Source organism: Phalacrocorax aristotelis, chromosome 13 (genome assembly GCF_949628215.1).
Source record: "Phalacrocorax aristotelis chromosome 13, bGulAri2.1, whole genome shotgun sequence".
Lineage (NCBI taxonomy): Eukaryota > Metazoa > Chordata > Aves > Suliformes > Phalacrocoracidae > Phalacrocorax > Phalacrocorax aristotelis.
The window spans coordinates 7,504,168-7,517,390 of record NC_134288.1 but is presented as its reverse complement, the minus strand read 5'-3'; the positions used below and the strand labels follow the sequence as shown (position 1 = coordinate 7,517,390).

Sequence of the window (13,223 nt, the reverse complement as noted above, 5' to 3'; positions counted from 1 at the left end):
TCAAAAATTAACACTTTAGGTTAGCACGAGATGGGCAAGCCACTGCAGAAAGTTGGTTTGGTGGCATGGCCCCTGGCAGAGAACCAAGGTCCTCTTTGTATCCTCTTGGAATAAGTGTCTTCCCTGGCAGCAAGGCAGCAGGTAGGGAAACCAATGCAAGGCAAGAGCAGACCAAGCCAGGTCCTACCCCATTTCAGTCAAAAACGTGTAATCTCACTGCAGCAGGGGAAAATGCTTCTAAGCAAGGTAAATGAGGAAGAGTTCACTAATGAAAAGGATCCAGCAGGTTAACTGGCAATTCATGTGCCAGTGGAAGTAAGCAACAGAAACTCAAGGATTAACTACATCAGTATTACCAGTGGATTTTAGCCATGCTTTATTGGATGGAAATGATTTAGGTATGACTTAACAAATGTGTATCACTTTGCTCTGGAAGCATAGGTGCAGAATTGAAAATACGAGTATGGCAGAAAATGTATGGCAGTAAAAGAACAGAGGTAGAAAAGGGAGGATATGTGATTGGGTGATGGCCAAAGCAGAATGCTCTGAATACATATAAACGCAGAAGACAACCTATGCTGCAAGACTGTTTAGCATCTATATGTGCTACCTATCTTCTAACTGGGCAGGAAAAAAAAGAATTAAAATAAAAATCAACCTTTTTCTGGTAAGCACTCGATGTTGCCTGGCAGAGTGTCAAATAATAATCAGTTTGAGTATGAAAAAAAGGTTTTCCTTTCCATTTGTTGAGTTCAGATTGAGTGCATTTTGTTCAATGAAAACATTGGCTTTTTCTCATCTACGTTAATTACCCAGATCCCTTGCCAGACTTAATATCTTCCAGCAGAGGTGGAAGAGGCAGATGGACAGACCTGAGACTTGCTCATCTTACCTGTAATACTTTGCCCTGGGGACTCTCAGCAAACAGTAACACCTGATTGTACAAAGGGTCTAATGATTTGCGAGCCACTTTTGTCTTCTTTTTCGCAATGCACACGCCATTCTCTAGCAGGTAAGCTTTGATGTAAGCAGCTGGAAAAAATAAATATGGTCAAATATGAAAACAATCTGCATGCTCACTTTAGAAAAGACAGAGTGCCATGTCTCAGGTATTTCTAAAGAAGGCATTTACAGCAGTGAAGAGATCTGCTTAACCAGCCTTTTTTTCAATACGGCATACAGACTGCTTATTCCTGCAGAAGCCAAGCGGAATTAAAATTTTTTCTATTCACAAGCACTGCAGGAGACTGGGGCTCAGTGAATTACTTCAGGAGGTCAAAGCATACTACCTGGCAGTGTTTTGGAGCCGGGTTTTGGTGTCAGTCCTCGAGCCTGAATGATATCCACTTCTAGCTGCCCATTTCGCTCTTGCAAGCCAATTTCCACATCCCCTAAACCAAGATGTCAAAATAGACAAAAGACTTTCAAAACAATACATCTGTGGGCTAGTAAAACATTTTAAAAAAAAAAGTCTACATGTCACGCCTGCTTCAAGCTGTAACAAACTGTAGGCCTCGAGTGCCTGATCTCCTCCTGCGTTACTCTGGAGCAGCTCTGCAGTGATTCAAGCCCACATTTTCAGAAGCAATCTCTAGAGTCTGCCCTCTAACATGGCTTTGGTGACTCAGTCTCATACTCTTCAGTGGCAGCTGCCCTCTCAATCTCTCCCAAACTGAAGCACCTAGAATTGCAGGCTGCTTGGGAAAATGCAATTATGGTGCACCATAAAAAAAAAAAAAATCTTTACAGAGACCAGTGAGCCTTAGAGAGCAAGAAAAACACAAAGATACACAGGATGCATTTTCAGGATTTTAGCTGTGTTTTACTTAGTCTATTCCTTCAGATCTGACAGAGAAAAGCATAAAGCTGGTGCTCTTCTATTAATGCTGCATTCGCAGCAATCAGCAAAACCTTTCAGCCAAGCTTACTTGATTTAACTGAGAAACAGAGCGGGGGAGTGGTAGATCCGCAGATGCTGGACACATTATTAGGTAGCTTGTAGGAGTGGTCTGTTCGAGATTAAATTAAAGCCGCCTAACATCTTTGTGTTCCTTACCCATCGAGGTGGTGGCCAAGGTCTGACGCCCAACAAATTGTGCAGGGCCCATGCTCCCCAGGAAGTCACTAAACTGCCCAGCAGATGCCAGATGGACTCCACTGAAATTCAAGCTGCAAAATAAATTGATTTTGGCAAGTGGTTAATTTGCATTTTAAAGCAACCCAGTAACTAAAGAACCAGATCTAATACATCTTTGAAATTAATGGTATCTACAGACGCCTTTTTCCCTTGCAAAGCTCGCCGATTTCCTGGCAGTTCAGTTACATGGAATCCATTTAAAATTCATTTCCTGGTACAAAAAAAACAACCCAAACCCTGTAATGGTTGCAGTCACCAGTTGGTTAATACTTGTTTATCTATAACTAACGGTCTGTATGGGAAAATCTCTGCCATCTCAGGTTCATATGCAGCCTGTCAGTTCTTCTAGGCAGCATTATAATCTAAGCACCTTCCTAGCGTATCTTACAGAATTTCTCTTGTAAGCTGTTCCTTCCCAATCCTCATTTCTGGGAAGAAAATAACGCATCCAGAGCAGCAGTTTAAAGTGAGGCAAGGGGTGCTGGCATCAATCCCTTTGGGACTCAATTCCCTATTTATTTCTCACGCACAGAGCAATGGATCTCCTTCTTGACCAGAGGACCCTGGTCAAGGTCACCACCTTGACCTACTGCTCAACACCAGAAGCACCCATCACATCCACTCTGCAGATCTCATACACGCTTCTGCGGCTGGGCCTGAAGCGATCATGAGGAGGAGCTGAACACTGGTGCAAGGCTAAAGGGACGACACCCTCAAACACCAGCAGTGCCTCTGCCACAGTCACTGCAGCAAAACAAAAGCTGTCAGGGGGACACAGCCCCCAAGTCTGTGGGGTCTACGGCATGGCTACAGGTGCTGGTCACTGCACTGGACATGGGTGAAGCAACACAAAAGGGTCAAACGCTGGGGTACACTGATACAAATCAAGGTTTACCCAGTTGTACCCTGATATACACAGCTGTATCACAGGTCGGGGTAAACTTGCCCCACTTGCTGCGAATGGTTAAGGAGGAGAGGCTTGAGGCCACCATTCCACACCAACTTTTGTCCTACAGGCATCTGCCAAACAAACACAGGCTGCTGAAACACACGTCAAGAGCTTTGTGCCAGGGTACCCATGCTACCGCGCTGGGTTTTGCACTCTGCCTCCAGGGAAGCTGCTGCACGCCGAAGTCAGGCGCAATTACAAACCTCCTGCACTTTACCAAATGTCCTTGGTAGGGGACAATTACCCACGTCATGACACAGCTCCCTGCTGCCCCAAATTTGTTTCTTAGAAAGGATGCCGCGAGGAAGCTGCGTATTCAGTACAACTGAAAGCGGAGAGGAACCCTGCCTGCAGGGCGGGCTGGGGACCGCAGGCTCTCAGCCTGAGTCAGCCACAAAGATTCATTGATTCCCCCTGCAAGCTAGTTATATTTAAAAGACATTTAAAAAAAAAGGAAAAATTTTTTAAAACCCTATTCAGCTAAAAGAGTCTTAATTTCAGGTTGGGATTTCAGCTCTCATTAGCTATTTGCAGACCTGGTTTCAGCCCCGTGGGAATATTTACTTATTCATACGAGGAATGAGGAAGCCAGCACACACACCTCAGCACCTCGCCATGCATGGGACTGAAGAGGACATGTCACTAGCACATGTCCTCATGACAGGTTCACGGGGTGGCTCAGCTCACTGCAACAGGGGCACTGAATTACACGTCCAGACTTTTCCATGAGTCCTAGAATCACACCTCCCCTCTGCAGTGACCCAGCTCTGTGAGACACCTGGTTATCGCTGCTACGCAGGGAGCTGCTGAGCCTCCAGCACAGAAAAACCTGCCTTTGGGCTCTTCACAAATGTCACCTTTGTGAAAAGGTATGAGAGAGGAGGGTGCCTTAGCGTCCTGCAAGACAGGCTTGGGAGGGGCTCTGCACAGGACGGATTTTCCCTGGTTCGGTATTTTTTTCACCCTGCATCCTCTGTTTGTATAAACACTCCGGGTGATATTTTTAGATACAAGAGAAACAGCATGAGTTATAATTGACATTAATTGCAGAGAAGGCTGAAGTCTTTTGTCAGTTTTCAGCATCACTGTCTCCTCAGATGTGCAAGTTACAGCCCCAGTGCCACCATCCACCCCGGGGGGCAAAGGCAGCCCTGGGCCGCACTCTGCTCCCCGCGGGGACACAACTCCTGCCCCATCACCCAGCTGGCTTCTGCCGGTCCCGATGGGGCGGACCTTTCGGGGAGCAGCACCCTGAGCACAGGACCAGGGCAGAGATGCTGGATGCGTAGCAAGGCTGTCGAGGACAGACTGTGCACAGGCAGAGACATCCCCAGGGCTGGTAAATCTGCAGGGGCAGAGACATGTGATGGGGAAAGCAGAGGAAGGGGGAGCCTGGAGCCAGGCAGGCTTTATCAGGCTCATGACTTGCCTATACAAGGAGGGAAGAACTGAGCCCTGGTGCACTCAAGGACCAGCAAGACTCCTCGAGCCTGCTGGCTGAGGCATTTTTGAGCTGCCCTGGGAGAGTCAAAAAAGGATGAAAACTAGTGCTTACAGAACCCAAAATAGTTCAAGAAAAGGGTGACCTGACAGAGAAAGACATAAGGTTCAGCAGGAGATGAATGGACCATCAGCCAGAAGGTAAATGTTTTCTTTATTCTCTTCAACTCATGGAAGATAAATGGGCTGAGCTCAGGTCTCACTCCAACACCGTGGGAGTATGTGACCTGAACAAGCATGTAAATAAAAAGCCAGCAAGACAACTCACAGCCATTCAGGGAAATGTTCACTGCTATGCTCAAAACAGATGCTTGGGCTCATTAACAAGACACCTGGAACTGGGACAGCTGAGGGGAAACCCAGGACTGAGCAAAGCCTAGCACCGTGAGAGCCTGCAGCACACCCAGAACCAGGTCTCGGAGCAATCTCTCTCTGGGGTGAAGTCCAGCTGCATTACTGCAGTGAGGGGACAAAGCTGGGAGAAGTCCACCCACAGACACGCCACTTGCTGCAGGACAGCAAAGAAGAGAGACCCTTCTGGCCCCTAAATACTCAATTCACAAAACCTGCCACAGGAAACCATTTCCCATTACCTGCTGGGGAGAGAATCACATCAAAAGCTGATGCCAAGTATTTGTCTGTGCCTGTTAGGTGTGTGGAGAGAACGCACCCGCGCTCTCACACACCAGCTTCCCCCCTTCAGGCAACACTGCTGGCAAAGGCTCTGCCCAGCAGCTGGGGCAGCTCAGGAGAAAATAAAAGCACCTGCTAATGGAGCAGCCGATGCTGCAGCCTGCATCAACAATATGGAGCAAAACAGCAGAGCGCATGAAGAACAGCGTTAAAAAAGCAAAAGAATAGGAGCTGGTGGGCTAAAGGTGAACCAATGGCAATTGGAAGTGTTAACAGCGAAGAAAATGTTGCTGTTATCTCCACACAGATTCAGAAGTCAGAGGGCTCGGGACGACCGTGAAACGATGCATGCTCCTCAGTGCAAATTACGACACGAGGGCAGGACATTGCTGCAGGGACACCAGGGCTGTGCTGCAAGCACGGACCCTCGCTAGGAGGGCAGCAGAGCGGTTGCCCAATGAAGCTGCTGCTGCTTTGTAGCATCAAGGCCGATCTTGAGAGGAATGGCAAAAACCCACTTAAAAACACAGGCCAAGGTCAAGATAGTTTCGTAGTTTGGATAGCAGCCTCACTTAATAGGTTTACTAGCACTATATGAAAGCTAATATTACATTAGACAGTTAATGAACCCCATTGTTCTTATATTTGACTGGGAAGGGAAAACATAGGGAATTAATTCTTCCAACAGATTATGCCATTAGGTGGTGGGACTGGCTGCTACGTTGCACAGAGGCTGACCTTTTGCAGTGGTGCTTTATTAGACATTAGAAGCAGCAGCTCTAAATCAGGTTTCTTGGCTTTGACTGATTCCTGGACATATATTTGGGTATTGCCAATAACCCTGGAATGGAAACAATTTCTGTCTGGAAAAATCATAAGCTACCTCCAAGAAGGCCATTGCTTCTCCCTTGAGAGGAGAGGGAAGGGGAAAATAAAACTGCAGAAATATAGTATGAATGTGAATTAAAAACAGCGGGGACCATTTAGCTGCACTGTCTAAATTTAGGATGCTCAAATCCAGCTCAGTGAGCTCTGTCAAGTGCTTAGAGAGAAGCTGGGATGCTGAGGTGATGGGGCCGCACATAGTGTGATTCTGAGATCTGTGGGACAGACCTTCCCCGTTCACTCACTTGCTTTTCCTGCAGCTAAAGCAGGGAGGAAAAAGAGCTTCAGGGACCACTGTGACTTCTTTCAGGTCTTTAAACACAGCCCTGGTGCTCCCAAGAGCCCTCCCCGCCACTCTGCCACATGCTGCATGCTCAGCAGACTTTTCCTGCCTGACCTCTGAAGAAACTGAGCCGTTTCTACCCTGCTTTTGATTCAGCAACCAGCTCTCCAGCTGAACCACCACACACTGGATGTGCTGACAGGGAGATGTACTCCCGAAGGGATCCGCTGCAGGTGACAGCGGCTGCTCCACCCTGGGTGACAGCCAGCAGATGGGTTTCACAAGCACTGGAGTGGCCCTGGAAAGCCCTTTCTCTCCCATCACCAAACATGCCTCTCCCTTAAGGGATTGCTACAACCTGGTTATTGCCAATACAAGATGTCTTCATTTTTTATTGCAATCTAAAAAGAAGTGCTAAAAATAGCTGGAGGAATAAAGTGGGAACATTTCGCAGCTGACTTGCAAATAGCAACTGTCATAAGCAGCAGTGCCCCGGGGACCGGGGCTGCGGCAGGACCATCTCGTGCTGACAAACAGCTGCACGCAGAGAAGATTAACAGGTGACACTTGTCAGCCTTTTGTCTAAAGGGCACAAATCCTCCACTGAGCAAGGGCAGCGCAGCCTTTTGAACAGGAAAGAGAAATTAATTATCTCTTCTCTGGCCCTCTGCTTCCACTAATCGTGATTCATGGGCTCTGCTTTGCCTCAGCTGAATGAGAATGATTTTAATGAAGTTGAAGATTATGGGTTTCGCTGTGGAATTGCTTTTAAGTTAAATGTGACTGTTATTGACCTGAAGGCACTCAGAGAGTACAGGGAGGTCAGCGACACCTCTGGGGTGTCAAGGACAAATGAAGGAGATTTTGCTGGGCGACCCACGGAACATGGCCCTCGGCTGTAGGAAAGGAAGCAGAGCAGGGACAACAGCAGGACGACACTCTGGAGGCTACTGATCCTGGGGTCTCTGAGCCCACCAGTGTGAAGCAGCATCAGCAGAAACCTGCACAAACATTAGTTTTGTTTGCACAGGTACCAGTTCCACCCCTTGGTTCAGCACAGGCTGCAAACCCCATTTCAGACACACGGATAAAATACCCATTCCTAAGCGCAAGCTGTCGCTGGCACGCCAGCTGGCCAGCGTGGATACCTCCACGCCATGCTGAAGGCATCACAGCATGGACACACCTTGGGACAGCAGGGGACAACTTCTCTCATTGCAGTCGTTTGGACACCCGCGAGAGGGAGACAAGACCACGCAGACACTGGCCTGCGAGGCTACAGCTGGCAGGAGGAGCCCCAAGCCGAGCCCAGCGGCTCCAGGCGCCACAAGCAATGTCCGTATGCAGTCCCCACACAGAACATGTACCTAATTACCAGTCACGGCTTTATGAAAAAAGTGACTGCATAAACCATTTAGTACTTCTGTGACACATTTATATGCAGAATAAAACTGTGTATTCACTCAGTCTTAGGAACTGTGTGCTCAAACTGGGGCTGAGATTGCCTAGATGTTCTCCTTTTTGAACACAACATTCATAATCCTGATTATTTAGGAAATCTGTGCAGCAGTCTCTGCAGACTCTGCTCCTGCGTTGCATGCTGTAGGTCAAGGCATACGAAATCTGTTCTCTGTAGTGTAATTTAAGAGTGGCTTAAAGGCGCTTTGCCAGCTGCTTACTTCTCTGCTCTTTCAAGGCAGCAGCATTTCCTGACATACCCATCGCAAAGATCTGTGCCCTTCCTCTCCACATGCAAAGCATCATGCACTGCAAGGCTGCTGGTCTTCGTTTATATTCAGATGGAGAACTAGCTTTTCAAAGTTTGCTCATAAACTGATCAGGATTTGAATGCTTAGATGGACAATGCTGATTTCAATATGAAACGGTATAAAGAAAACTCAGAGTACCTGTGCTGATCCCTCTCATACCACATACATGGCTCTGTTCAGCCTCTTCTGCACCCCCACCCATCGACATTCACTGCACATTAGCATGCAGAGCATGTAACGGCACAGACACATTTAGGGAAAATGTATCATTAATTTCTTTTCCTGTCCATGTGGAGTTTGTCTGACCTCTTTTCTAGATCTATTTTTAAATTGCTTCTGGACTCTGTATGCCAGGTATACCATTACGCTGCTGCAAGCGTCTGCAGAATCAGCTTGTCAAAACCTTGCAAAACTCGCAGGAAATATGGTAAGAAGGCATCTCCACAGGTCACCCAGACCACACCCAGGTCCCAAGGTCAGAGCAGCTTTATTTACATCATTCATGACAGCTGCTTGTCTAACCTGTTCTTAAAATCCCTCCCTAGAGAATTTACTCCTGTGCTTTGCTTTACTTTTTCCTTCCAAATCTTTTTCTAGCCTTTCATCTTTGCACATCAGTCCTCAACACCACTTGTGACTTACCAGTTCAAATTACAGACCAGCATATTTCCTTTCTTTTGTCCTCAATACAATACTTCTTAATTCTATCTCACAAGACTTTGGGACTGGTCTCGACTGTACCAACTTGTAGTGGCCACACACTGGCTGCTATCTCTGTGCAGAAGAAATGCAGAGTGTGGTATTAACCTCCTGCTCCCTTCACAGGCTCAGCGTAACACCCTCTTGTTGAGGTGCTCTGTCAAGAAGAGGGGGATTCTGAGAAGACGTTGTGCATCCCCTCCTTGGACCAAATCCCCATTACTGTGTCTTTATTACAAATGCACATCTTGACTTTTGCAGAGCTGCACTGCTCTGCTGCCGTGGGCTGAGCCAGGTGGGGTAGCGGTGAAGCCAAACGGCTTCAACACAGCCACCCCACCGCACACCCAGGGAACAGCTATTTTCGGAAGATAACATTTTGTCTTGTCCTTTTCATGGATTTATTCACACTATTCACACAACCGCCTATCTGCCATCAACTCAAGCCTTTAGGAATGATACACTCTTAAAGAGGTGTCCCACTGTGTCCAGTGTGTACATGGGACGTGTTTGGGCCCGGGGTTCAGAAATTATTGTTCTGTTTTCATAAATATTTTCCAAAAGCCTTTTTTTTGTCCTCTTAGCACACAAAGTTGCAATTAATAAGCAAGTTGCCTAAACACAGCCGTGCAACTGAATGGTTTGAATTGCACAGCTGAACTAACAAATTTGCTGTACGTCTACATCTAACATTAGCTAAGTTCTACAGCTCTGTCTTTAAAACCAGGGACAGCAACACATACCTCCTTCATCTAGAAGAAAGCGGAGGGGGGGTGCGGGGGGGAACCTCCTCTGGGACTGATAACATATTTGACAGTTATGTGATTTGAGCATTTAAAAACCCCATCAGAAGTCCAATTTCAGGGAGCAGTAATGTACTCTATAACAATCACATACATTCATATTACATGCTAAGGTCTTTCAAATCGCATCTTGCATGCAGAAGCCAAGTAGATATCTATTAACTAAGGAGGAAGGCAGAACTGGTTAATTTAATGTCCACTGCCCCATTGTTAAAATATTTATGGTGAACATGAGGAATTATTAATGCAATATGTATCTGACTACACTGTTAGGAGATGGGGCACACAGCCCCGTACCTTGTGTCAAAGCCGATGTGAATGCTGCAGGAGCCTTCACTTTGACTGGAAAGGTTTCCTATGAGCATCTATCCCTGCGGGACCCAAACCCAACCTAACCCCACCAACTGCACACCTCTCTTCTGCCAGGCAATATCCCCGTCTCTGCCTCTCAACAAGATCCGCTTCTCTTCTGGCTACTCCACTTTCTGTAACATTTTTAGTACTGTGACGTGCTGTCTTATGTGCTGTAACACACTGTACTCCGCTCACGTATCCGATTCCTTCTGCTGTATGAATTCTGTCACCTAAACAGAGCTATAAAAACTGTGCAGTGAATTAGTACAAAGACCTCCCCCATTCCCTTCCCCACCTTACCAGGCTGGCTCCATTTTTAGCAAATCGCAAGTCATGTCAGACGCACTGAATAAAAGATAGCTACCTGCCTTCAGAAAGCAATTCTGCTGTTCCCAAGAGGTTGCTGAAGGTGGGATTCACGGTATTTACTGCTCTAACTAAAGCTCTCAAGGTCACATTCTCTCTGAGCTGTGCTGGTCAAGCTTAACAGCACAAAAAGATGTCCTGCTGCTGAACAGGCTGACTAATTTCTTGGCATATTACAGAAACAATCTCCATGCCTTTCCTGGTTTCCATCTCAAAAGGTCTTGATTTTGTATAGCCTGAACTGTATTCACAACACATTTCATGACATTTTTAAAAGCACTTGGATATAAGGAGGCCCCTAAAGATAATTTGCTGTAAGAGTCTAGAAGTCTCCTGGCTTTGGATACTGAGAGAGAGACATTCAGTGAACAGCTATGACATGAATCTCCTGAATGGTGCATTTAAGAATCAAGTCTTGGTAATTCTTGAATGACGATGGATAATTCTTGGTGAAGGAAAGTGAATTTTCACACGGCCATATGGTCACAAGCCAGGCCAGTATTTTCTCCAGCTTCCTTTTAGTTACTGCTCCACAGCGAACCAGAGAAGGGCAGGTAGCTCTCCTAGCCTAAGTCCCAGCATTGGTTCACATGAGCCCTCTATGCATGGAGAGAGAACTGGTACAAGCTGTAGCTTATGAAACAGCAAGAGACAGAACAAAGCCAAGAGGTGCGAGATGCCCGTGACACCAGCACACATGCCAGGCTGCATTCTGCCTCCAGCCTTTGTCACAACAGTGGCTTCAAGCAGGGCTTGGGCCGGTGCTGCCCTCATGATGGGAAAAAGAGAGATTATGTGGCTAACAACAAGGTGCTTCCTTGCTGGACAGGCAGACTCGTCTCAGATAATACAAGAACAATCCTCTGAGCCTTTGCTAGTCATCACCTGCTGTGCTTTTCTAAGGTAAAAATCACCTTAGCTTGCCACAACTTAACCATCTCAGCAGTAGCCAGCAAGCACAAAAAAAGCCGATGAGTACTACTTGTCAGGGGCTACGGCAGCTAGCACACTTCTGTTGCAGGCCCATTTTTGTCTTTCTGCTCCATTTTCAGAAAGAAAAGTGGTTGGCAGGAAGAAGTTACACATAAGTCCAGAATCTGTTGCTTTCTGAATGTTATACATGGTCTCGTGCCGCTGCAGCAAAATCCAGCCAAAACAAGATGTAGGTTGTGCAAGGGCCAGGATGGAGCTGGAGATCTCTGTTGGATCTCAGGGGTTTGGTTGTTATTCCTATATTCATCATTTTATCCTTGCAGTAATCCTGGTGTCCTAAGAGTACCCAGTAGGCGCTTGCTACAGTGGGTAACTGTCTTCTCACACAGGTTTTTAAGTACGTACACAGAAGAAAGTATCCACTGATGTAGAGGTTTGTAACCAGTACTAAAATTGGTTCGGATGAATTATGAATGGAAACATCTGTGTGTGTGAAAGCCCAACTGACCTGTCAGCAGCAGGCCTGGCCTCTGATGGCAGGAGGAGGACAGCGAAGTTAAGAGAGCACATTGCTTCCATAGCCTGCCTCTGGAAGAAGACTATAGCCATAAAGATTCCCAAACAATGAAACAAAAAGGTAGCAGCACTGCTTAAGATCTATGGAAGCCAAACAAAGCAAGACCCTGAGGTGAAATATCACCCCATAATAACAGGTAAGACCTAGAAAGTGTAAAAAACAGTCCAAGAGTCCAAAAGTCGTGAGGAACAACTCAGAAGACATAGCGAAGGCTTGACAGATGGTGTCCCTGGTCCTCCCTGCAGCACCCAACCAAGCCTGGCTATAGCACCTGGATGCACAAGGCTTGGCGCCTGCACAGGGCCGTGAGAGCGTGAGTGAGTGAAAGCTAGAAGTGTAAATGACCAAAATCACTTTTGTTTAGAATAAATACCACCTTCCCCTTCTATAAGGTCTCACATTGAGTTTTATTACATTAATTTCCTACACTGGTACACAACAACTGTGCAGTATGAAAGCTGGGTAATACAGCAAAAAATTAAATGGAGCAGCGTGTTGACATTGTCAGCACTTACTGGCATGTGTGCAAGCTTAAATTCCTTTAGACCAGCTGATCTTCAGTATAATTCGCATAAAAGCCTAAACGGAGTATTTTCTTGAAGGAGGGCCTAGCACATCTGAGGATAAGTATATGCCTACATAATAGGCCTCTCCATAGAAAAACCCTGGATTTCGTGCACTCTGGTATTCACACAAAAAGCAGCATTGCTCAAAATCATGCACTAGAGAAAATTCTTCAGTTGTGATGCTTCGCACTGGCCGTGAGCGGCTGTAGGCAGCTGCAGCCAGCTCGCCACAGCAAACACGAATCAATCAATCAGCATCACTTTAAAAGCACATTTGTATGACTGAGAGCAGGTATTTTAAGACCTTCTGCAGCAAAGTTTCAACAAATCTTTGGCCATTTCACTTCTGGAAGCTGTCCTTTTAGTCCTTAAGTTGAAAAGGATTATAAAAACATATGAACTTGGGAAAACAAACCCTCTTAAGAAGATGAGGTTTTGAACCTATTTTCTTCTCTGTGTGAATGTACTGAAGAGATACATGGGCAGGAAGAACTAGAGCAACCTCATCCTGCTGAAAACTGTTTTTTTTGACAGTCACTAGTGAAAACTGCCACTGACCCCAGAGTATCTGCATCAGTCAGAAACCCACCATTAAAAAGAAAAGAAACTTGCCACAGATAACACAGTCGCATGAATCTTCATTTTGCCTCCCTGGGAACACAGCTACAGCAAATGAGAGAGGTCAAGAGAAATCTGATTTAGGAGAATACATTTCTGTCCCTCAAAGCTATTCCCCAAACAATTCCTTTCTTTGCTGCAGGAAAAGAAA

At 46.3% G+C, this 13,223-nt stretch overlaps 1 protein-coding gene across 1 annotated transcript in view; it reads right to left on the bottom strand.

Annotated features, from left to right (window-relative positions):
• The window catches only part of RIMS4 (regulating synaptic membrane exocytosis 4), a 61,477-nt gene that overhangs the window by 9,348 nt on the left and 38,906 nt on the right, over positions 1-13,223 (bottom strand). Inside the window, exons 3-5 of the mRNA XM_075108337.1 lie at positions 2,057-2,169; positions 1,290-1,391; positions 893-1,032 (exon numbers count right to left, since the gene is read on the bottom strand). Coding sequence (XP_074964438.1) covers positions 893-1,032; positions 1,290-1,391; positions 2,057-2,169 — 355 coding nt within the window. The remainder of the gene's footprint in view (positions 1-892; positions 1,033-1,289; positions 1,392-2,056; positions 2,170-13,223) is intronic.